The 25,007-nt window shown below is 44.6% G+C and overlaps 1 protein-coding gene across 3 annotated transcripts in view; it reads right to left on the bottom strand.

Annotated features, from left to right (window-relative positions):
• Window positions 1-280: 280 nt before the first annotated feature.
• Window positions 281-25,007, bottom strand: part of ERGIC3 (ERGIC and golgi 3) — a 54,393-nt gene continuing 29,666 nt past the window's right edge. The window contains exons 8-14 of one of the 3 annotated variants that reach the window (XM_039498244.1): window positions 24,192-24,206; window positions 10,399-10,430; window positions 9,844-9,940; window positions 7,547-7,611; window positions 3,423-3,559; window positions 2,014-2,069; window positions 281-1,159 (exon numbers count right to left, since the gene is read on the bottom strand). In XM_039498244.1, coding sequence (XP_039354178.1) covers window positions 1,080-1,159; window positions 2,014-2,069; window positions 3,423-3,559; window positions 7,547-7,611; window positions 9,844-9,940; window positions 10,399-10,430; window positions 24,192-24,206 — 482 coding nt within the window. In that variant the 3' untranslated portion in view covers window positions 281-1,079. The remainder of the gene's footprint in view (window positions 1,160-2,013; window positions 2,070-3,422; window positions 3,560-7,546; window positions 7,612-9,843; window positions 9,941-10,398; window positions 10,431-24,191; window positions 24,207-25,007) is intronic. The other 2 variants (XM_039498245.1, XM_039498246.1) reach the window with 2 other exon arrangements.

Below are 25,007 nucleotides of genomic sequence, written 5' to 3'. Positions count from 1 at the left end.
CTGGCAGCATTTGGTTTGGGGATAATTGCACCATTCCTGTAATGTAATTTACACTAATTTCCTGCTATACGCTCACAAACATTACTCCATCTTGATGTACAGTTTGTCCGAGTCAGATTCAGCTTTGGTATCATCTGCTAGCTTTGCTAACATGCAGTTTGGCCAATCACTAACGTAAATGAGAACAGATCTAACCATGCCATCCTGCCTGCACACTTTGCCATTCATCACTGCCTCTGTGGTCCTTCAGACAGTTTTTGATTCACGTACCACTATGGGATCAAAGTTAATTCACCAATTTTAATAAATTAATTAGTTACATTGAGTCACTCTACCAAATGCTTTACTAAAATCCACAGATGATATATTTTTATTACAAAAGGTAAGGATATGGGGCATGAAAATACGATTCAATTTAAAAAGCTGACTAAACATTTTTAAAAACAGCCAAGATTGGTTCCTTACTAGCACAGATCATTTTTCTTGCATTGAAAGAACAGTTTTGAGCATCCCTACTGCTGGAGTTTTAAGGTGTCCCTAGGCAGAGATTTATCACCTTGTAACCATGTCTCGTGTGCTAGGTCTTACACCTTATTGCCTGAGAGATTTGGCAGGGAAAGACAGGAGGGGTCAGCACGTTTTGACAGATGTCTGATGCAGTATCCAGTGAGCACATTTGTAAATATTCTGAACAAAAAGGAAATAACTGCTGGGTGGCGTTGCCAGAAAGTTTATTTGATGGCAACTTTAATCCATTCAGCATCTCATGACAGGATGCTGCTCCTCCTGCAACAGCCTCAGGAGCAATTCAACAGCGATGGGCACGAAAGGCTGCCCACAGGAGGGTCTGCACAGCCTGACAAGATGGCTAATGAGAAATCCTCACAGGAACAAGGATTGAGCTGTCCTATCCATAAATCAATGCCAAACAAAGCACAAAGAGATAGTGACGGAAGGATGAGTGGGGGTGTCTGGTAATCCCAAGTATCTTCTCTTTGCGCACTCAGGGGGTCACTTGTGTCTTGAAGGATTTGTTTAGTTCCTCTCTGCATTCTTCATGGGCTGCAGCAATTTCATATCTACGTCGTCTTCCCAAGCTCTATTTTCTTCTGAATGGCACGAGCAGAGTGATAGATCAAGGAATCAATGAGTCCTGCCACTGAAAGAAGAACAGAGAAGGATCGGCCCAGACATTCAAAACAGAGAAGAAAATGCTTTATTGCATGGGACAAACACAGAACCCAGGGGCGAAGTTCCAGCTTTAAGCACAGAGAACAGGACCCTTGCAGCTCCCTGGGAGATTGTGGAGACCCTGATCTCCTCTGATGGAGAGGAGACACAGATGTGATTATGCTTCTCGGGACAAAGACCATTCTCACCAAGGTAAGTGATGCATGCGCTGAAGAACAGAATGGTACCCAAAAGACAAGAGATTAAACTATTCTCACAGAACGTAAGGGGCCAGATTCCAAAGCAAAAGGACAAGACGTTTCCTTTCGACAGATGGGCCCCTACCCCTACGTGTTTCATTGTGCATATTTATTTCCAAACCTATCTGCATATCCTGAAAACCTCAACCACCCTGCTTAGAACAAGACTGATTCATTTGACAAAAGGAACGGCTTCTGGAAAGCGTTTCCCTGGTCAGACGCATTTTCTAGACAAATATGACTCAAATTTATAGTAACAACAGAGATTCTGTAATATTTCTTCAACTTTGTTACTGTTTCAAATGGAAATTCGGTGTAAAATTAGCTTCTTTTCGTACTGCCACTTATGCTGAAATTAGATATTATTGTATTTATACTTCTATTGTGAACTGGATCTTTGTAAATAAATGAACTTTCATTCTAATGATAATTTATAGCTCCAAAGGGCGTGTGGCACCTCAAGGAAGGCAAAGAAAGCCCTAATCTCTGCCCAAAAGAGCTTCAATCCATATTTCAGTCCTAGTATGAGCAGGGTGACAAGCCTGCACATTTTAGAAAAAAATGAAACTAAAAGCTCTGATACCTGTAAATACTCCTCCAACAATGGCACAGACTCCTGTGAGGAAGTGTGTAAAGGGCCTAGAGAGAGGAAAACAGGTTGAATAATCTCCATGAGCTCAGGTGCCATGATGACAGATCGATACCTAGACAGATCACTTGCAAGTTAGAGATAGAGAGCTTAAACAAAACAAAAAGGAAGAATTTAATGGTGAAGAAAAATGAAATCCCCAAATTCAATCTGTCCAGCTACTGGTCAGGTTCTGCCACCCTCATTCAGGCTAAGGGTATATATTTAACAAAGAGTAATACATGTAATTAATAGGAGTACTTGTGGCACCTTAAAGACTAACAAATCTATTTCCCTATGTTAAGTTCTCCTCACACCTTCTATGGGCCATCTTAATTATCACTTCAAAAAGTTTTTTTCCTCCTGCTAACGACAGCTCATCTCAATTGATTAGACTCTGCCTGTTGGTATGCATACTTCCACCTTTTCATGTTCTCTGTATGTATAAATATCCCCTGTCTGTGTGTTCCATTCTATGCATCTGAAGAAGTGAGCTGTAGCTCACGAAAGCTCATGCTTAAATAAATCTGTTAGTCTTTAAGGTGCCACAAGTACTCCTGTTTTTTTTGCAGATACAGACTAACACGGCTGCTACTCTGAAACATGTAATTAATGTACAACATAAGAGAAATAGGAACAGAAACTACGACATCCTGTGTGTGCAGCTAAAATAGGAACCTCAGCTTTTCAGTTTGCTGAATTCTATCTGATTAACTTCACAATCTTCATGTAGCATTAACATGGTTGTGTTTGAGACTAACACCCCCCTCCACCCCAAATATGAATGTCTTTACTCTTTTCTGCTGTACTTCCACCATTGCACAAAGATAAATGGGATTCTGCTGCGACACAGCATCACAAAAGCTCACTTTCCAAAACTGGTAACACACAGTGCAATATGCTGTATCCTGTGAGCACATCTGTTAATATTCTAAACAAAAAAAGAATTAACTGCAGGGGGATGTTGCCAGAAAGTTTATTTGATGGCAACTTTAATCCATCCATCAGTACCATCCTATCGTAACAGAAATGCTGTGAATTCTCCTTTCATCAGAACACTGATTTAAAACATGGCTACGTTAAACAATACACTTTCGTACCCTTTAACTGTGTTTTATTTGTTGACTACTGGTTAGAAATATTTGGTGTTTCACTGTGTCACTATGTGTGTCACCCCCAATATAGCTGCCTACAATAAAATACATAGACACACTACTGAAAACATCACAAAACACAGATCTCACATACATTGTGTTACTGTCACTATAGGCCATATTATAAACTCTGGAGAGGTTCAGGTTGTATAAGAACTGGCCTCATCCTTCCAAGCAGGGTGAATGAAGTGAATAGAAACACCCCCTTACCTGTGTTTCTCTGTCAGTTTCACCATCATGGGAGAAAGCTCATAGAGCACAAATACACCAGGGAGGCCCTGATCTCCTATTAGCCCATTGGCGATTTTCTCATGCCGGGTAACTGAAAACTGGTTAGTCCTCACCACCTAGCAGGAAATAAATATGGAAAATTGTGTTTAATTTGTAAAGTAACTAAAAGACTAAGTAGTGTAGACTGCACTTTGGAGCCTCTGCTGAAGGCCACCCTACCCCTAGAGGATGCTGGGGGGACACTCCCAGACCTAACCCTATCTTCACTGCAGACGATTTTTGGTCCCTAATGGTGGTGATCGTGGGTAGGAGCAAAAGTCCTCCCCACCCCCCATCATCATCTTTGGAACCTTCCAGACAGTTCCTCCTTGAGAGGTGCCTGCAGCCACTTTTCCAGCACTTCTCAACCCTCCCCTAATGCTCCTCCTTGCCCTCCAGTCTTTGGTATTTTTATTCTGGTGACCTTTTGGCTCCCTGACGGCTGATAGTTCCTCCAGCCTTCGGAGGCTCTGGAGGAACCTTGGTTCTGTGGCCTGAATCTTTGTACTTAGTGCTCTGGTACTCTTGCTTCAGAGCATCAGCATTTCAAAGTCTTGTTGCTCTCTCAAGGCCTCAGTTCTTTCCTAGCGCACTCTGGAGATCTCCGAACTTTGGAGCGACTTGCCTCGAGTGTTTCTTTCCTCGTTCCCTGAGCAAATGTCATCCTCTATCTTGACACATCAGGTGCTTTCATGCAACATCTACATGGCAGAAAGATGGCTATCATATAAGAAGTATTCACTGCTTCCTCTGCATAGAGGTTGGCATGCTGTGTGGCGATGTTTGCAGAATGCAGCCTGTGTACTGAACCATTATGGGAAATGTTTCCAATCGTTTCTCAGAGAATCCAGTAAGTTCAGCATGAGCCCAGGCTGCAGGGCTTCAAAAGGAGAAATCCCGAAAGGGTAAGCCTAAGTTAGCTTTGACCCAACCTCCCTCGTAGGCCCAGGGGCATAGCTTTCACTAAAGCACTGTCTATCTTCCCATCCAAAGCAGGGAACAATGCTACAGAATGACTCCCCAACACCCTCCAGGTCTCGGTATTTGAGTTGGTTGTACCAAGCTCCCACTAAATGGATGAGACACCACCTTGCCTCAACAGGAGATGGAGTAGGAGACAGCTGCTCTCTGGCTCATCACTGCGGAAGCTCCTGGGATCACATTAGTTTTACATAAAAGCTTCCTGTGTCCCCTCTCCATACGGATTTAGGGATTGATCCAGGGAGCCTCAATGTCATCCAGCTCAATCCCAATCACCTGTACAATGGGATTTCAAGTAGGAGAAGGGTGTGTCCACTCTTCAAAAAGGATCTTAAACTGGAAAGTGTTCAGAAAAGAGCTATAAGAATGATTCAAGGTCCAGAAAACTCACCTTACAGTAAGAGATTGTGAGAAGCTCAATCTATTTAGCTTATAAAGGGTAAAGTTAAGAGGGGCTTGATCATGGGTCTATAAGTACCTACACAGGCAGAATTCTGATTGCACAGGGCTCTTCAGTCTAGCAGACAAAGGCAACAAGATCCAAAGGCTAGAAGCTGAAGCTAGACAAATTCAACTGGATATAAGGCGCAGTGGGGGGAATTAACCACTGGAAAAACTTACCAAAGGATGTGGTAGATTCTCCATCACTTGCAGTCTTTAAATCAAGACTGAATATCTTTCTAAAATATACATTCTAGCTCAGCTACAAGTTATGGGATTGACGCAGGAATCATGGGGTGAAATTCTATGATCCATGCTACGCACAAGGTCAGATTATATGACCATTATGGCCCCTCTAGCCTTAAAAAAATAAAATAAAAAAAATCCGTGAATCTTTAAAGCTGCCTCCAAGGCAGCAACAGCATCTTCGACTCTCATCTGGGACCATATGTCAAGATCTATCAGGCGCTGGCTCCTAAACTTGATGCTCAACCTCCTCTGTTCAGAGCGCCTTGGCACAGCAAGGAGTAACCAGGTTGGACAGAGCCAGGATGACGTTTGTGGACTGCTGGCAGGCTGCTTGGGTCAGAGCTCTGGATCAAAGCTTCATAGCCACAAGACAGCCAAGGATACAGGACAGAAACCCCTTACTGGCCTGGGTGAACCCCATAACTTCACACTAAGGCTCAGTACCTCTTCCGAACTTTTTGCTAGCATTAATTATTCTAACCCTGGATATTCTTGGTATCCACATAAATGTAGACATAATCCCTTTCTGAATCTTGCCACGTTCTTGACCTCAACAACTTCCTGTGCAACATGTTCCTCCGTCTAATTACTCATTGTGTGAAAAAGTCTTCCCTTTGATCAGTTCGGAATTTCCCATTTTTAAATTTCATTGGATGTCCCTTTGTTCTTGTGTTATCAGACACAGAGAACAGAAGCTCCTGAGCCAACTTTCCTAGACTATGTATCTTGTCCCCTGTTATACATCATCTTTCCCAGGGAAACACTCTTTCCAATCTCTCTTCATAGGAAGAGTTTTTCCAGGCTCCAAATCATTCTTATCTAATTGTGCAATACTCTGTGTGAGATGGGGTAACCAGGACTGCACATGGTATCCAGATGAGGCTGCACCATTTGTTTATATGATGTTGTGAAAACAAATGATGCAGTTACCATATGAAGTTCATTTCTGATCAGTCATGTGACTCGGGCGTGATTCTCTGCATGACTTCCTTGCCCCCTAATTCCAAAGCCTTGGCCCTGCCATTTCATATCTCCTGTGAACACAAGTGAAGCTGGGAGGAGGGCATGTAACACTGAAAGAAGAAGTTGATGGTGGGGCCTGCTTTAATCAAAGTGACAAGAAAACAAGATTAGGTTTATTCAACCAGAGAACAATGGCCTGTTGAATAAAGTGCAGCAGGCACTGGAGTATGGGAGATATCTAAATTAAGAACCAGGCCACACACATCTGGGACTCCCTGCCACAATCACAATAACACTCAGTTTGGCATCTGGCAAGGTCTACTGTTTTAAAGGGCAGAGGACTGTGTCCAGAGAGGCCACTTGAGGCCTGACAAGGTCTGCAGCCTTCAAATAACCCCCTATGCTGTAAGCTTTCATTTCTGTGGGAATACACTGCATTTTACTTGGTTCCCTTGTAAATTGGCTATAGAATGCTTTAGGGGTATGCCAGGGGCTCTTAAAAGTCTTTTCACAGGGAGGACCGCATCTCACTCAACTGGCCTCATCTCATGGATTCCCTCCCTCCTCACTTCGATCCCATTAATTATTGCACAATATTCTTGTGGTATTTACACGCTACTGCAATAATATCTGTCTGAGTATCATATGAAAGCTAATAACAACTGCTTATATGGAAATATGATTACAGCAAATTATACAGGTCGTTTTAACTGTTCCTTCTTTAAAGGAGTGACTCCTACTGTCTCCTTCTGCTCATCACTCCATCTCCCACTCCTGTGTGTCCTGCTCCTCTCTCCCCCCCTACTCCTTCACATGATTCTCTGCCACTTGGTCCCATTCTCCCTTACACATGCTGTCTTGCTGCTCAGACCTCTTCACCTGAACCTACTTTCCTGCAAGGTCGTCATCTTTTCCACTGGACATGGTACCAGGTTCCTCACCCCCACCCCACATTCCAGTCATCCTGCTACAACTCATGTGGCTCCATGCCATTGGCACCTCTAGTCTTGCTGGTGGAGCTGGAGCATGGGGGCAGCTCCAATTTCCATGCCCACACTCTCCTCCCTTTATGTAGCCGCAGCAGTACCACATAATGGAAATGATTAGGCTAGCTCCTTCTTGTTTCCAGCTGCTTTTACGGGCATCCAACCTTTTTCGCCATGGACACCCAAGCCCCACAGAAGCAGCTGGAAGCAGATACCCCATTGACAAGTGGGACATAAATGGATAGTCAGAAGGAAGAGCAAACAAGTGCCCTCCAGCAAGTGCTCCACCAATCACAGTTTGAGAAGGCTTTACACATTCAAAGATACAAACAAAATTAATAAAGCACAGAAGCATATAAACACAGGAGTGTTTCTGGGGTTAGGCCTGCAGAAGGAGACCAGCATCCCCAATGTGTGTACAGAGAAAAAAAAAACAGTGCTTACCTCACCATCGACTTTCATATAGACTGTAGGGACCACTTTGACGAAGTACTGAAACATCATAGAAGCTAGCAGCAGACGACAAAGAGACATAGTGAATAACCAGAAAAGACAGAGATGTGCCCATCCTGAATTTCATTGACACTTATTAATAAATCTTTCTTTTAAGTGCTAATGCAGATACTTTCTACAGCAACAACAGACAGCAGAAGACAGACATCATGATGAACTACCTAGATGTGTTACAGGCTGGGAGAACTCTGACTAGTCATAGTATATATAATGTGGAATAACCACAGCACACAAAATAGACACAAAAAAGCATTGCCAAGCCATGCTGTAGAGCCACGCTGCATGGCCATGACATAGCCATGGCACACAGAATAGCTATAGTCGAGGATGTTAGTAGAAACCTGCAGCTAAGTTAAAATATGCTGATCTTCTCTAACTAGTTAGGAACTTGTCTACCTGAGAGGAGATCTCTCTCCCCATGCCATCACAGCTTAATTTAGAGGCCCCTTAGTTTAGACAGATGGGCTTGCTGGGAGAGCATTTTCCACAGAAGATACTAGCCATGGTTTGCAACAGCGCAGGTCTGCTACCCTCCTGGATACCATGCTCACTCTTTTCCCCAGGCATTTGGGGTGAGGGTTAGATTGAGGGAAGGGAACAGATCTCTCTGAGGCAATGGTGAGATAAGATGAATCTCTAAAGGGTGAAGGGACTATTGCACATGTTTCTTTTAAAATGTTTACAGGGCATATTTTAATTTTGGTCAAAGGCACCTAGAGCAAAGAATTGGTGCTTGAAATACAATACAAATAAATCCCTACCACCAGGCCATCGACCGTGGTCTTTTGCCACAGAGGGATTCTCAAGGGACCTTCCCCTCTGACGGAGGCCAGAGCTAGTTTAGAAAATTCACCTTTGGGGCTGAAACTTTCCAAGCTTTGTCTCAGAGAGTGAATGGCAAAGTTCTCAGGAATCAGTAAGACTGAAGGCAGCTATTCTGCAAGGAAGATGGAAAGAGTAGAGGGCTCTTCTAGTCCTCCCTACAGCTTTTAGTCACATGCCCCATCAAGCTACCTGTGGTTCATGGTGGGCTGTAACTGAGAATTTCTCCTTCAGGAGAGGCTGACGAATAATGTTCTATTACAGAGAAGTCCATTACAAACTGCCCTCTTTCAAAATGGCTGCCATATCCAACTGTTCTCAATAAGACAGAAGCTACACACTGCCCTCAGGTAGCCATTTTGAGAAGGGAATTTATCTGCCTCCAGTTCAATGGGGCTGAGTGTTCCTTTTCACATTCTGACACACACACAGCCATCTGAGGCCTTGTTTACACCGGAAATATTTTTTTGAATGACTTAAGATGAGAATTTAAACTGATACTATTTACAGGTATAAATAAATACCTGTAAATTTTGGACTCTCTTATTCTGGTATACAAGTGTGTTTTTCAGGTTAGTTTATGCTGCACAGGAAGGGGTTATTGCTAAATCACAAAAGGTACTCTTTAGGGTGGAATACAAGTGTCCAGATGAGGAGTTATACTAGTAGAATTATAATGGTGTAACTTGGGTAACTTTCCTGTGCAGACAAGGCCTAATAAGAGCTGCTTACTTTCGCTGTTAGTTTCACTTTGGGAGCAATGGAAGGTGCTGGCCAGTTTGAAAGAAGGCATCTTAACTGAAGTCAGCCTGTAACCTCAGTCCCCTTGAGAACAATAGGAGATGGCAGTCATTTTGAAAGACGACAATTCTTTGGGTATTTCTCTGAAGGAGAACTTTCATTTATCAGAAATAATGGCAAAAATTACTAAAGCTACTCACTGCACCTGATCTACTCACCAGAGAGGGCAGGAGGGAGGGGGAACTGTGTGCATGCGTGTGGGCAGGGGAGTGCGTACGGGCTGTTGGAGGGAAGAGGAAACTGGTGGGTGTGTTTGAGAGCATAGAGGACTGTAAGGAGGTGCACACGGCAGGAGGAATTTGGAGGACAGGAGTGAGAGAGAAACTGGGGTGCTTTAAAGTGGCCTATGCTATGCCAGAAAAAGACACTCATTTATGTAGGCCAATTTGCCCCACCCCCAAGTGGGCAATGAGTGAGCAAATGTCAGGGAGAGCAGATGTGTCATTTTTGCTAGGGCAGGAAGGCTTGCCCATTAGGCAGCACCAACAGGGTTCTCCCTGCAGCCTGTCCCAGTTGCCTTGGCTGTGCTGTAGCTCTTTAGGTTGTTCTGAAACACTTATTTGATACAAAAGTTTAGAAAGAGATTCTCCTGCACATGGCTGTACCTTGCTGTGCAGTGATGTCTGTCCCATCCAGAGGGTTGACGAGGCCTGGATAATCCCTCCCAAATGAGAGACGTTTGATATAGTGCGTCATATTGATCTGAAACAGAAACACTGACACACTCAAACAGCTGGCACAGCATCTACCCAGGGGCAGGATGAGGGCCCTGGGGTTTGCAGAATATGAACAACTTTCTTTGGTGAGAGACTCTAAGGGATAGGCATCTCCTCTCCCCCTCCCATGGGAAATTTCAATGTTCCTACCCACTGAGATTCCAAGGTGCAGGCAACTCCCCCCACCCTTCCCACCATGGAAGCTTCCCTCTGGGGAGAGGTTCTGAGGCACAGGTGGCTCTTCCCTCCTGGTGCAGGGCAAAGAAGAGCCAACTCAGTGCAACTGGGGGCACAGTGGGATTCTGTGCTTATATGGCTGTTAGACACGCGGCAAGGGAAAAAAGAATGTCAGAGAAGAGCTAGAAGTTAAGAAGAAAGGAGAAATCCGGTCTTTTTAAAGAATGTTTTCCATCATGTCAACATGCATGCTCTTGCAACACTTACGTTATCAAGTCCAAAGCTCTGTAAATCATGAACTGCAATAGAGAAACAGCATGTTAAAATAATCCAGACCATGGAACAAAGGACATTTATTTGTCTCAGAAGGGAGCTCCCATCACATCTATTGCCATCTAAAGTATTAAGAAAACACCCTGGATTTCTCCCCTCTGCAGTAGGGCATCGGACAGATAAAACGACACTGAAATTCCCCCTTCCAAATTCCCCCTTCCAACATTAACTAATTACCTCCAGAAGAAGGGATGGAAAGTTAGTTGAACTAGGGGGCTTATTTAAATGACACGTCAGTCATCATCAGACTATCTGCCCATGGCCTTTAGGAAGTAAACATGCAGGGTTTGTAGGTTGGCTAGGAGAGCTCCACTGGTGTTCGTGCTCACTTGCTGAGCTCCAACTCTGGTCCTTGCTTAGCTTCTCAGACTGTCATAGAATGTGAAGGCAGAATAATATTCATACACATTTTACATGAGTGACTGAACAGAGCATTTTCCTACAGAACTGTAAAAACCACCAAATGAAGCATCCAAACAGATTGTCTACATCCCAGTAGCAGCTAGCCCTCATCTGTCCTTCCCCACTGCAAACGGGAAAAAAGCAGAGGTTATTTACTGTAACTGGAAGTTCTTTGAGATGTGTGGTCCCTATCTGTATTCTGCATTTGGGTATGCATGCGCACCATGAACCCAAGTCTGGAAAATCTTACAAGCAGTGTCTATTGGCCTGCACATGCTCAGTAGGTCTCATAATTTTCTTGACTGAGGGTATAAGCGCCAGTGTGGGCTGATGCCTATCCAGTTCTTCTTCTTACCACAAATCCAACAAGATCCAAAGCAGAGAGGATAAAGGGCGGGTAGTGAAATACATATAGGGACCACCCATCTCAAAGAGCCTCCAGTTACAGTAAGTAACCTCCACTACTTCTTCAAGTGCTGGTCCCTATGTATATTCCATACATGGGTAACTCGTAAGCAACGCTCACACTGGAGGTGGGTGCGAGGAACCCGGCAGCAAAGATGCCAATCACACTGCTGCATCGTGTAGCGTATAGTGAATGGATGGAGCTCTAGGTGGCCACCTGCAAATGCACTGTATCAGGACCTCCTGCAGGGATGCTGTGGAAGCGGCTTTCGCTCTTGTGGAGTGAGCCATGACACCTCCAAGGGGAGGGATGTGTGCTAACCTGTAGCACTGTAGAAGGTATCCCAAAACCCACTTAGAAATCCTTTGAGAGCATACAGATTGCCCATGTGATCTTTCTGCTATGGTGATAAAAAGTCTTGGTGACTTTCTGACTGGTTTGATTCTCTACACACAGAACACCAGGGCAAGCCAGATGTCAAGAGAGTTAAGTCTCTTCAGAAGAAGCATGGGGCTTCAGATAAAAGGCAATTAAGGAGATACTTTGGTTGATGTGGAATTCAGAAACAACTCTGGGGAGAAATTTAGGATGTAAGTGAAGAGAAACCGTCTCCTTGTGAAAAAAACGTACAAGGAAGGTCTGCCATGATGGCACCCAGCTTGCTGACCCTTTTGGCCAAAATGATAGCCACCAGAAATGCAACCTTCATGGACAGGTGAGACATGCAGCATGTCACTAAGGGTTCAAATGGTGGTCTGGTGAGTGTCAACAGAATGACATTAAGGTCCCATATAGGTGTAGGTTTGATCATAAACCATACTGTAGTTGGGTGTCTGAAAACAGAACATCTGTCTACCGGAGGGAGGCAGGCACTAATTGCTGCAAGGTGGACCTACAACGAACTAATGGAGAGACCCGAGCCTTTTAAGGACAAGAGATAATCTAAGATGACTGGAATACTTGCAGTAATTGGAGAATGTTGATTGTGCTGTGCCCAGGCAGAGAAAAGCCGCTGTTTGGCCAGGTAGCAGGTTCCAGTTGAATCATTCCTACTCTGGGTAAGAACAGCTTGAACAGGAGCTGAGCAGAAATGCTCTATTTCTGATGCCCATCCAAACACCAGGCTGAGAGGTGGAGTGAGCCCAGACTGGGGTGTTTGATTCTGCCCTCTCCTGAGTTAGGAGATCTGGGGAGGGGCAAATCTTGGTTGGGGGTAGGAGGCAAGGAGGAGGGAAAAAGGCAGACATGGTCAGGAGCGCTGTTAACCAAAACTATCTGTGCAGTTGGGTGCTAGAAAAATGACAATGGCTCTGTTGTGAAATACCTTTCTTATGACCTGCGGAAGCAGGGGAAGAGGAAAAGCATATCTGAGGTTGTTTGTCCAGGATAATGAGCAGCCCATGGCACCTTTGGAGCAATACAGGGGAAGTTTTCTGTTTGTTTGGGACACAAAGAGGTCCTATTGAGGTGTAGCCCATTGTGTGAATATTTCAGTCAGGACGGACTCGTGGATCTCCCACTTGTGGTCTGCTGAGAAGTGCCTGCTTAGGTTGTCTGCTAAGGAGTTCTCAATACCTAGGAGGTAAGTGGCCTGGATTGTGATGCTGTTTCTGATGCACCAGTTCCAGAGCCTGACAGCTTCCAGGAAGAGATGTCGCTCCACCCTGTTTGTTTATGTAAACCACGGTAGTGATATTGTCCAACATCACTTGGATGTGGAGTGAGCATTTGAGTTGGAGGAAGGCTTTGCATACAAGGCAGACTGCTTTCAGTTCTAGTATGTTGATTGTGTAGTCTGGCCTCCCGTGGGGTCCAGGTACCCCAAGCAGTGTGATTGTTCAGGTGGGCACCCTACCCCAGGAGGGAGGCATCTGTCACAATGGTGGCATTGGGGAATTGGAGTACTGAAGGGACGCCCACTCTCACCTTTTCTGGGATCGACCAAAAGGAGAAGGAGTCAATAACACTGGTGGTAATAGCCACCTTGGAGTTGACGTGATCCTTGTCTGGTAAGGAGACTGAGTGGATCCAGGGCTGCAGACATCACAGATGAAGCCCGGTGAATGGTGTCACATAGGTGCATCTGGCCATATGGCCTAGAAGTGAAAGGTGCATCAAGACTGTAGTTTGCAGTCTGGGGGTAATTTGTGCAAACAAGTTGCTCATTATTTGAAATCTTTGTGTGGGGGCGGAGAACTCTCACGCCAATGTCACTCCAATAAAGTTACTGTCCTTGTGGGTGATAAAATGAACTTTTCTCTGTTTATGCAAATGTGTAGGGCTGCAAGGAGCTGCATGAGAAACTGTTACCGACCTAACCTCCTGGTGGGAGGGGCCTACCAGGAGCCAGTCATAAGAACGGCCGTACTGGGTCAGACCAAAGGTCCATCCAACCCAGTATCCTGTCTACTGACAGTGGCCAATGCCAGGTGCCCCAGAGGGAGTGAACCTAACAGGTAATGATCAAGTGATCTCTCTCCTGCCATCCATCTCCACCCTCTGACAAACAGAGGCTAGAGACACCATTCCTTATCCATCCTGGCTAATAGCCATTAATGGACTTAACCTCCATGAATTTATCCAGTTCTCTTTTAAACGCTGTTATAGTCCTAGCCTTCACAACCTCCTCAGGTAAGGAGTTCCATGAGTTGACTGTGCGCTGTGTGAAGAAGAACTTCCTCTTATTTGTTAAGTATCAGAGGGGTAGCCGTGTTAGTCTGGATCTGTAAAAGCAACAAAGAATCCTGTGGCACCTTATAGACTAACAGACGTTTTGCAGCATGAGCTTTCGTGGGTGAATACCCACTTCTTCAGATGCAAGTGCACTTGCATCTGAAGAAGTGGGTATTCACCCACGAAAGCTCATGCTGCAAAACGTCTGTTAGTCTATAAGGTGCCACAGGATTCTTTGTTGCTCTTATTTGTTTTAAGCCTGCTGCCTATTAATTTCATTTGGTGACCCCTAGTTCTTGTATTATGGGAATAAGTAAATAACTTTTCCTTATCTACTTTCTCCACATCACTCATGATTTTATATACCTCTATCATATCCCCCCTTAGTCTCCTCTTTTCCAGTCATCCAAGTATGGAAAAATTGAGTAGCCTTGGCATCTGATCTTGGCTGCCACCACAGAGAAGTTTTTTGTGAATATTCTTAGTGCTGTAACAAGTTGAAAGGGGAGGATTCGAAACTGGAAATGTTCCTGGCCCACCATAAAACACATTATTCTCCTAATTGGTGGGGTGAATGTCAAGAGCTGCAAACCACATCTCCTCCTGAAAGGAGGAGATTATTGATGCCACCATAATTATTTGGAATGTCAACTTTTGAACAAATAAGTTGAGTTGCCAAAGGTCCAGAATGGTCTCCACCATCTGTTCTTTTTGGGGACTAGGAAATACGGGGAGTAGAACCCTCCCTGGTGATACTGAAGTCAGACGCGTTCTATTGCCTGTCAGTGTCGGAGGGATGCCGCTTCCTGCTGAAGAATCACCTCATGGTCCCCAAAGGGGGTCTGTGAGGAGGAAAGGAGAGGAACTCTATGAAGTATCCCTGATGGATAATCTCCAAGACCCAAGTGTTTGGCAAAATCAGCTGCCAGTTGTGAGTGAACAGTGTGAGATGGCCCCCAAAAATGATGGGAGAAGAGGTGGGTGGGTAGGTGGGTCTGGCCAGTTCTAGAATGGCTTCATTAACCAGGAGGGCTACCTTATTTGGTCCTTGAGGTTGTAGGACATCCAGGAGTTGATGTTGTGGGTCCTGGACTTTCTCCAGTGGAATCTGGAGATCATTGGCAACCCTTTGCAGTAGCTCCTGGTACTACCTATGGTCGTCTGGCAGAGACAGAGAAGAAGGGGTGACTACTTCATTTGGGGACGAGGAAGAGATACCTGTCACAAACTGCAGATCCAGGTCAATGCCTTCCTCCTCTTACACTGATGGATCTGGTTGGTGAGAAGAGCAACAGTACGATTCCTAAGAAGGACCCAGGTGTCTGCCGTAGGGACCAGAAAGGGGGGTCAGACGGTTGCAGGGGACCCCAAGTGGTCCCTGGGGAATTCATATCTGGAGGGATAGCAAGTGTAACTCCTTAAATGTCTGTCAGGGCTCGACTCTCACTGCAGAGACACAGGAGCAGCCAACACATCTGACTCATCCAAGTCTGAAAACCGCTCCTCTGGTAGCAATGGGGCCATTGGTACTGGACCTCTCCTGTCAGAGGGCTGGCGGTAAGATATCTCCTGGGACACCAAAGTAGTATCCTCCTCCAGTGTAGTAATGTCTCCCAAGGGCTAGGCTGGAGAGGAGGGGAGGGGGATACATCTTGGTGTCTGGGGGGTTCTGGCAGTCAAGTCTGATGGAACTAGTGCATCCCAGGAAACAGAGCAGTCTTTGGTCAAATGAGGTGGTACCAATGACAAATTGGACCCGCACTTGTGGATGGAACTGGTGGATGTTGGTCCTTACATTTTGGGATTGGGGTGACCGATGGAACTGGTGGATTTTTCTTTCTAAACGCTTTACCCTCCAATCTGGGGGCTTTTCGGGAAAGCTCGTTCCTTAAGGTTTGCATATAAAGGCTCATCCAACCTCGATGGACTTGGGGCTGGGGTGGTCAATTGAGGCTGATGGGGGGAGGGGGGGTGTCTCCCTGGCCCAGATAGGATGGGGGCCTCACAGAATCCTCCATCAAGTGTTTTCTCAAGCGACACTCACAAGCTTCTCAAATTCTGGGTGGGAACAAACAAGAAATACTGCACTTTGCAGAAATATGTGTCTCACCCAGACTGTAGAGGCAGCGCTGATGGTTGTTGCTAATGCAGAAGGAGTGAGGGCAAGAGACACAATTCTTGAAACCTGGGACTCTGAGCACAGTCCCAGACCCAAGGAGGAAATCCCCAGCCAGGAAAAACTTACTATACAAACTATACTACTGTACTATAAATTTTAACTAGCTAAGAAGACTAAAACTATTTACAAATGTATTTACAGGTTCTTCAAAGGAGCTGAAGGAAGAAAGGACAGGATTCCACTCAGGTGCAGTGGTAAGAAGGAACTGGCGAGGTGTCAGTTGGGAACACAAGGAGACCTCCTGCACATGTGTGGGCCAACAGATTCTGCTTGTAAGAATTTCTGGACTCAGGCACAGGGCGCACATGTGTACCCACGTATGGAAGACACATAGGGACCAGCACTCAAAGAAGAAGTATCTATGTAGACTGTCTGTGTTCTGACTTTGGGTGGTTACCAGCATCTGACTTGATCTGAACTAATTTTATCATTGCCAGACCTTGAATACAAGCCTACTCTCTCTGTTTCTCCTGGTTTCCAGCACACTTTGACACCACATTACTGGGAGCACTGCTCAACCAGAAACAGCATGATCTACTTCATTTATGCCTTTGCCCACATGAAAGGGCAAACTTGCCCAACTTCAGCTTTCTCCTCTTAGGCTAACAAGCTGCGGTTGCAGAGTGAGGGTACAGCTTATGTCTAAATTCCTGAATATCTCTCATTAAGTGTATCCATCAGGATTTACAAAGCAGCTATAAAAATTAAAAAACAATATATAACAAATGGAAGAAAGGGGAAATTAATAGCAATTAATATAATTCAGAAGTTAGGAATTGCAGAAAACTGATGAGGGAAGCAAAGGCACACAAGGAGAAATCTATGGACAGCAGACTAAGGACAACAAGGAGTTTTTTAAATATATTAAAAACAAAAAGAATCCTGGCAATGGTATTGGTCCATTACTAGATGGAAATTGTAGAATTATCAGGAATAATGCAGAAAAGGAAAAAGGGTTCAATAAATACTTCTGTTCTGTATTTGGGGGAAGAACAGATGATATAGTCTCACTATATGGGGATAACACTCTTTCCATTCCACTAGTATCTGTGAAAGATGTTAAATCAGCAGCTACTGAAGTTAGACATTTTTGAATCAGCAGGTCCAGATAATTTACATCCGAGAGTTTTAAAAGAGGCCGAGGAGTAAGCTGGACCATTAACGTTTACTTTCAATAAGTCTTGGAGCAACTGAGGAAGTTCCAGAAGAATGGAAGAAAGCTAATGTGCCAATTTTAAAAAGGGTAAATGAGATAACCAGGGTAATTAGGGTGTGTCAGTCTGAAACCAATCCGAGACAAGAAAATAAAGTGGTTGATACAGGACTCGATTAATGATGAATTCAAGGAGGGTAATGTAATTAATGCAAATCAATTTTGGCTTATGGAAAATAGATCCTGTCAAATTAACTTGGTATCTTTTTTTATGAGGTTACAAGTTTGGATGATAATGGTAATAATGTTTATCTAATATGCTAATAATTCTGTAAGGCATTTGACTTGATGCTGCATGACATTTGGACTAAAAGCACTAGAATGACATCTGGCATACATTAAATGGATTAAAAGATGGATAATAGATCTCAAAATGTAATCGTAAATGGGGAATCGTCATCAAGCGGTTGTGTGTTCAGTGGGGTCCCACAGGGATCAGTTCCTGGCCCTACACTATTTAACACTTTTATTAGCCACCTGTAGGAAAACAAAATCATCATTGACAAAGTTTGAAGATGACACAATAATTGGGGTTTCAGAGTAGCAGCCGTGTTAGTCTGTATCCGCAAAAAAAACAGGAGTACTTGTGGCACCTTAGAGACTAACAAATTTATTTCAGCATGAGCTTTCGTGAGCTAAAGCTCACTTCTTCGGATGTGATTGGGGGAGTAATAAATAATGAAGAGGACAGGTCACTGATTTAGAGTGATCAGGATCGCTTGGTAAACTGGGCGTAAACAAACATTATGCGTTTTAATATGGCTAAATGTAAATGTATACATCTAGGAACAAAGAACGTAGATCATACTTGCAGGATGGGGGTGTCTCTCCTGGGAAGCAGTAACTCTGAAAAAGATTTGGAAATCATGGTGGATAATCAGCTGAACATGAACTCACAGTGTGATATTGTGGCCAAAAGAGCGAATGTGATTCCGTGTTTATACTCCAGAAGGAGTATAGAGGTTATTTTATCTTTACATTTGGCACTGGTGCTACTGCTACTGGAATAGTGTGTCCAATTCTGGTGCCCACAATTCAAAAGATATATTGATAAATTGGAGCATGTTCAAAGAGAATGAGACACAAGAATCATTAAAGGATTAGAAAAGCTGCCTTATATGGATAAGCTGCATAGTTTGAGCTCCTTGAGTCTAACAAAGAGAAGGGTAAGATCATGTAATGGCTGGAAGATTAAGCTAGACCAATACAGGCCCAGGTAGGGACCATCAAATTGTGGAAGTAAATGTGTGGTTGTGCACGTGGTATCAGAGAGAGGGCTTTGGATTCTTCAACCACGGGATGTTGTTCCCGGAAGGAGAATTGCTAGGAAGAGATGGGAACCACCTAATGAAGAGAGGGAAGAGCATATTTGCAGTCAGAGCATACCTGCTAACCTAGTGAGGAGGGCTTTAAACTAGCTCGCTGGGGGATGAAGACCTAAGCCCTGAGATAAGTGGGGAAGTGGGATACTGGAAGGAAACACAAGGAGGAGGGTACAATGGGGAAGGCCTCCTGATTCATACTGAGAAAGCAGGGCAATCGGCTAATTATCTTAGGTGCCTATATATGAACGCAAGAAGCCTGGGAAACAAGCAGGAAGAACTGGAAGTCCTGGCACAGTCAAGGAACTATGATGTGACTGAAATAACAGAGAATTGGTGGGGTGACTCACATGACTCACTGTCATGGATGGGTATAAACTATTCAGGAAGGACAGGCAGGGGAGAAAAGGTGGAGGAGTTGCACTGTATGCAAGAGAGCAGTATGATTGCTCAGAGCTCCAGTATGAAACTGGAGAAAAGCTTGTTGAGAGTCTTTGGGTTAAATTAAGAGATGAGAGCAACACGGGTGATGTCGTGGTGGGAATCTGCTATAGACCACCAGACCAGGAGGATGAAGTAGACGAGGCCTTCTTCGGACAACTAACAGAAGTTACCAGATCACAGGCCCTGGTTCTTCTGGGGACTTCAATCACCCTTACATCTGCTGGGAGAGCAATACAGCAGTGCATCGAAAATCCGGGAAATTTTTGGAGAGTGTTGGGAGCAACTTCCTGATGCAACTGCTGGAGGAACCAACTAGGGGCCGTGCTCCTCTTGACCTGTTGCTCACAAACAGGGAAGAATTGATAGGGGAAGTAGAAGCGGGTGGCAACCCAGGCAGCAGTGATCATGAGATGGTCGAGTTCAGGATCCTGACAAAAGGAAGAAAGGAGAGCAGCAGAATACAGACCCTGGATTTCAGAAAAGCAGACTTTGACTCCCTCAGGGAACTGATGGGCAGGATCCTCTAGGGGCTAATCTGAGTGGGAAAGGAGTCCAGGAGAACTGACTGTATTTTAAAGAAGCCTTATTTAGAACACAGGAACAAACCATCCCGATGTGCAGAAAAAATAGCAAATATGGCAGGTGACCAGCTTGGCTTAACAAAGAAATCTTCAATGAGCTTCAACACAGAAAGGAAGCTGTCAAGAAGTAGAAACTTGGACAGATGATTAGGGAGGGGTATAAAAATATCGCTTGAGCATGTAGGGGTGTAAGCAGGAAGGCCAAAGCACAACTGGAGTTGCAACTAGCAAGGGATGTTAAGACTAACAAGAAGGGTTTCTACAGGTATGTTAGCAACAAGAAGGTGGTCAGGGAAAGTGTGGGACCCTTACTGAATGGGGCAGGCAACCTAGTGACAAATGATGTGGAAAAAGCTGAAGTACTCAATGCTTTTTTTTGCCTCGGTCTTCACAGACAAGGTCAGCTCCCAGACTGCTGCACTGGGCAGCACAGTATAGGGAGGAGGTGAGCAGCCCTCGTGGTGAAAGAAGAGATTGAGGACTATTTAGAAAAGCTGGAAATGCACAAGTCCATAGGGCCGGATGCAATGCATCTGAGGGTGCTGAGGGACTTGGCTGATGTGATTGCAGAGCCATTGACCATTATCTTTGAAAACTCATGGCGATCCGTGGAGGTCCCGGACGATTGGGAAAAGGCAAATATAGTGCCACCTGTAAAAAAGGGAAGGAGGAGAACCCGGAGAACTACAGACTGCAGCCTCACCTCAATCCCCAGAAAAATCATGGAGCAGGTCCTCAAGGAATCCATTCTGAAGCACTTGGAGGAGAGGAAGGTGATCAGGAACAGTCAACATGGATTCCTCAAGGGAAAGTCATGCCTGACCAACCTGATTGCCTTCCGTAATGAGCTAACTGGCTCTGTGGATATGGGGAAAGTGATGGACGTGATATATCTTGAATTTAGCAAAGCTTTTGATACGGTCTCCCACAGTATCCTTGACAGCAAGTTAAAAAAGAATGGATTGGATGAATAGACTATAAGGTGGATAGAAAGCTGGCTACATCATCAAGCTCAATGGGCAGTGATCAACGGCTCAACATCTAGTTGGCAGGTCGGTCATTGGATCGGTTTTGTTCCACATTTTCATTAATGATCTGGATGATGGGATGGATTGCATCCTCAGCAAGTTCGTGGATGACACTAAACTGGGGGCTGAGGTAGATATGCTGGAGGGTAGAGATAGGGTCCAGAGTGACCTAGACAAATTGGAGGATTGGGCCAAAAAAATCTGATGAGGTTCAACAAGGACGAGTACAGAGTCCTGCACTTAGGATGGAAGAATCCCATGCACTGCTACAGGCTGGGGACTGACTGGCTAAGCGGCAGTTCTGCAGAAAAGGACCTGGGGATTACAGTGCATGAGAAGTTGGATATGAGTCAAGAGTGTGCCCTTGTTGCCAAGAAGGCTAATGGCACATTGGGCTGCATTATTAGGAACACTGCCAGTAGATCAAGGGAAGTGATTATTCCCCTTTATTCAGCACGGGTGAGGCCACATCTGGAGCACTACGTCCAGTTTTGGGCCCCCCACTACAGAAAGGATGTGGACAAATTGGAGAGAGTCCAGCCAAGGGCAACAAAAATTATTAGGGGCACATGACTTATGAGGAGAGGCTGAGGGAACTAAGCTTATTTAGTCTGCAGAAGAGTGGGGTTTCAAAGAGGATGGAGCTAGGCTGTTCTCAGTGGTGGCAGATGACAGAACAAGGAACAGTGGTCTCAAGTTGCAGTGGGGGATACCTAGGTTGGATATTAGGAAAAACTATTTCACTAGGAGGGTGGTGAAGCACTGGAATGGGTTACCTAGCGATGTAGTGGAATCTCCTTCCTTAGAGGTTTTTAAGGCCCGGCTTGACAAAGCCATGCCTGGGATGATTTAGTTGGTGTTGGTCCTGCTTTGAGTGGGAGGTTGGACTGGATGACCTCCTGAGGTCTCTTCCAATTCTAATCATCTATGATTCTATGATGCAGGATGCTATACATTTGTAATTGTCTGTGAAGAGACCACTTTACCCTTCATGCGATCTGCATATGACACAAACGAGATGAAGCACGAGACAGTTTAGTCTTGTCCACACAGAAGGCTAGACATTGCCTAATATCTAAGGGATGAAGACGTTGCTCCTTTGGGGATGAATGTGGCTTCGGAAAGAACAGAGGTAAATATACCACCTGGTTCAAATGAAACTGAGAAACCAGTTCACACAACAATTTTGGATGCGGTCATAAAGTCACTCTGTCTTTGGAGAATTGTGCATAAGGTGGCTCTGCCATCAGAGCCTGCAACTTGTAGACTCTCCTTGCAGATGTTATCGCTACTAGGAATGCAAGTTTTCTGACATACTAAGCGTACTACTAACTATACACAACAAGCGAAAAAACTAAACTAGTTGAGAGGTTGTGAGGTTAAAGCCACACAGAGCTCTGAGTCCAGCCACGGGTGGTAAGAAGAAATGGTGAGAATGGTGCTGCCTCATGTAGCCAGTGGAGGGGCTATGACCACTAAGCCCTCCATAGGTACTGCTAGGCAAATTTCTCCAGCTCCGGGCATGCACACACCTACGTGGAATACACAGCTTCATCTACTCAGCGATGAATCATTTTACAGATGGAATAACTAAGGTACAAAGAGGCTCTAACCCAGCCACTGTCAGAGTAAATAGTTGTCAATGAGAGGATGAGAATCCACTTCTCACTGATGAGGTTTGTGCCCAGTATACTTGGCCCTCTCCTTTTGTTCCTCCATACCATTAGAACCCATGTGTTCCACTATCATTCCTCTGATCAGTACTTAAAATTCACACACGCTCTCCTTTCTCAAACACAGACATAGCCATCGTTCACCTCTAACCTCCAGCCCAGACCCCTGAATCCATCCTCTTGGATGTCGTCCTACCACCTTACACTCCACATGGCTATGAAGGAACACTTGTTCTTTCCTCCTTACCCTGTCAGCAATACCATCTTCCTTTCCATCACCCACGCTTGTAACCTTAGTATCATCCTTGATCCCTCCCTTGCCTTCTCCTCCTCATATCCAAGACCTCACCAAATCGTAATGTTACTTTCTCAATAATATATACATACAGTATACCTCTTCATGTTGAACAATATTACATATGCATGCCCAATTGCTATAGTTAAAGTGTTTCCAATACACAGCCTATTCACCACGTATTTAGAACTCTACTGTAAGGCACTTTGAGGCTAACATGAAATGTCGTAGGTGACTAACACATAACACTATATGAAAGGTGAATAGAAAAATTATTTATAGTGGAGATTGCAGATCAATACAATGTACCGCAGGATTAGTGGTTTATGTGATGTGATGGAGGGAATCTACACATTCTGCGGACACTTTAGCCAAAGGTACCAAAGGGATGGCAATGGGCAGCCTATGGGGTATTTGGGGTGGGAGAGCCTCAGGCTGCCCCTCCCATCCTGCCTCCAAAACCATACTGTCCTTCACAATTATAACCATCCCCATTGCTTCAACCCCTTGCTACTCTCGACTTCAGCCTCCCTTCGTTTCTTCACTAGAAGGCACAAAGGGTGGTTGGATCATCCTTGCTGCTGGCTCCTCCAGAATGTCTGGGATCCAGCACAGAGAGCAGCCTTCCACTGACTGAAGGCTGGCTGCTGCCACAACCAGGGTGCAGGGTTCATTCTTCCCACCCTGCCTATGAAGAGCAATAAGATCCACCCCCACAACCACCAAAATCCCACGGGAGACCTCTGCCCGTAAATAAGATTATTTCAAAACAAATGTAGAAGCCAAGTAAAGCACCGTTGTTGTTGTTATTATTATTACTGATCTGTATTACTGTAGTACCTCAGAACACTCGGCATGGCCCGCACTGTGCTACGCACTGTACAAGCACAGAACAAAAGGGCAGTCCCTGCCCCATGGAGCGTCTAATCTAAGAATGCCAGGTCATTCAAGCAGGCAACAACGTTTGGATTTTTAGCTCTGAAGAAATCAACTTCTGCTTAACACCTGAAAATGAAACCCATGGTTTGTAACCCTCTTGATCTGCTCTAACTCAGTCACAAGCTAGTGGGCTGGATGCAGGAATCACTGGGGCACATTCTCTGGCTTGTGGTATGAAGGAGGTCAGGCTAGATGATCATCCCTTCTGGTCTTTAAATCTATTAACTCTACCTCTCCAAACTGTTATCAGACCTCCCTCAGCTAGTCCACCAGACTAAACACATCCACCAACCTACTGTCTCTTACAGACTTATTAAAGTAATCCAGGCCAGAGCTTCTCAACCTTTTCTAACTGGGGGTCCCAGTATAGAACAGATCCACCCTCCACTCTAGCGACAAAGAAAGGGTCAGTGGTCATGCCCCCTGAAACCTACTCACAAATCCCAGGCTAAGAACCTAAGCTAATGCTCTATCTGCCCTTCCCAAGGGATTTATGGAGACAGCACATAACAGAAATTATATTAATTCCATAGTGAACAGTATAGAAAAGGAAAGAAGCAAGCATCACTTACGCTCAACTGCGTGCACTGCAGATAAGGGCAGGAATAAGGAAAGAAAAGAGAAACATTCAGATTTTTACATTGAAAAGCACACATTCAGATAAGGCTGCATTTAAAAATGACACCTTCTAGAAAAGGAGGATAATAACTTTGCCAACCAGTCCCTAGAGCACGGGTTCTCACAACTAATTTTTAGTGGTCTCAGAGTGAGGCCATCAACTTTTGCTGGTGGCCGCTCTGACAATTTTTGCTAAATTACTTAATTAATTTCAGGAAAAACAAATAAATACACACATCTCCACATTCAAATCATAGGAATTTATTTATGTAGGGTTTTTTGTAAGGTGCTTTGCACGTTCTTGCCTTTTTTGTTATTTCTTTTGCTTTTCTGATTGCTTTTTTTTTTTTAAAGACTTGCTAACTAGTAAGTCTATTTCTGTAAAAAGTGGTATTTGTGTGTTTGTTAATACTACTTTTCACAGCAGCAGACTTGCTAGCTAGCTGGGAGGCAGTGAAAAGCAATATTAACAAACATACAAATATTATTTTTCACAACAGACTTACTCAGCCCTGGCAAGCTGGGGGACAAATTAAATCCTGGATGGGGAGGTGGGTAGGGAGGCAGCTTGGGGGCCAGGAGTAACGATGGGGTGGGAGGTGAGCCCGAAACTGGAGCCCTGCAGCCAAGGGCAAAAGAAAAGCAAAAGAAACAAAAATGTCAAGAACATGCAAAGCACCTTAGAATCATAGAAGATTAGGTTTGGAAGACATCAGGAGGTCATCCAGACCAACCCCAACTTAAAACCTCTAAGGATGGAGATTCCTCCA

Source organism: Mauremys reevesii, linkage group 13 (assembly GCF_016161935.1).
Source record: "Mauremys reevesii isolate NIE-2019 linkage group 13, ASM1616193v1, whole genome shotgun sequence".
Classification (NCBI taxonomy): Eukaryota; Metazoa; Chordata; order Testudines; family Geoemydidae; genus Mauremys; species Mauremys reevesii.
The sequence above is the reverse complement of the archived record's forward strand: the minus strand, read 5'-3'. Positions and strand labels throughout refer to the sequence as shown.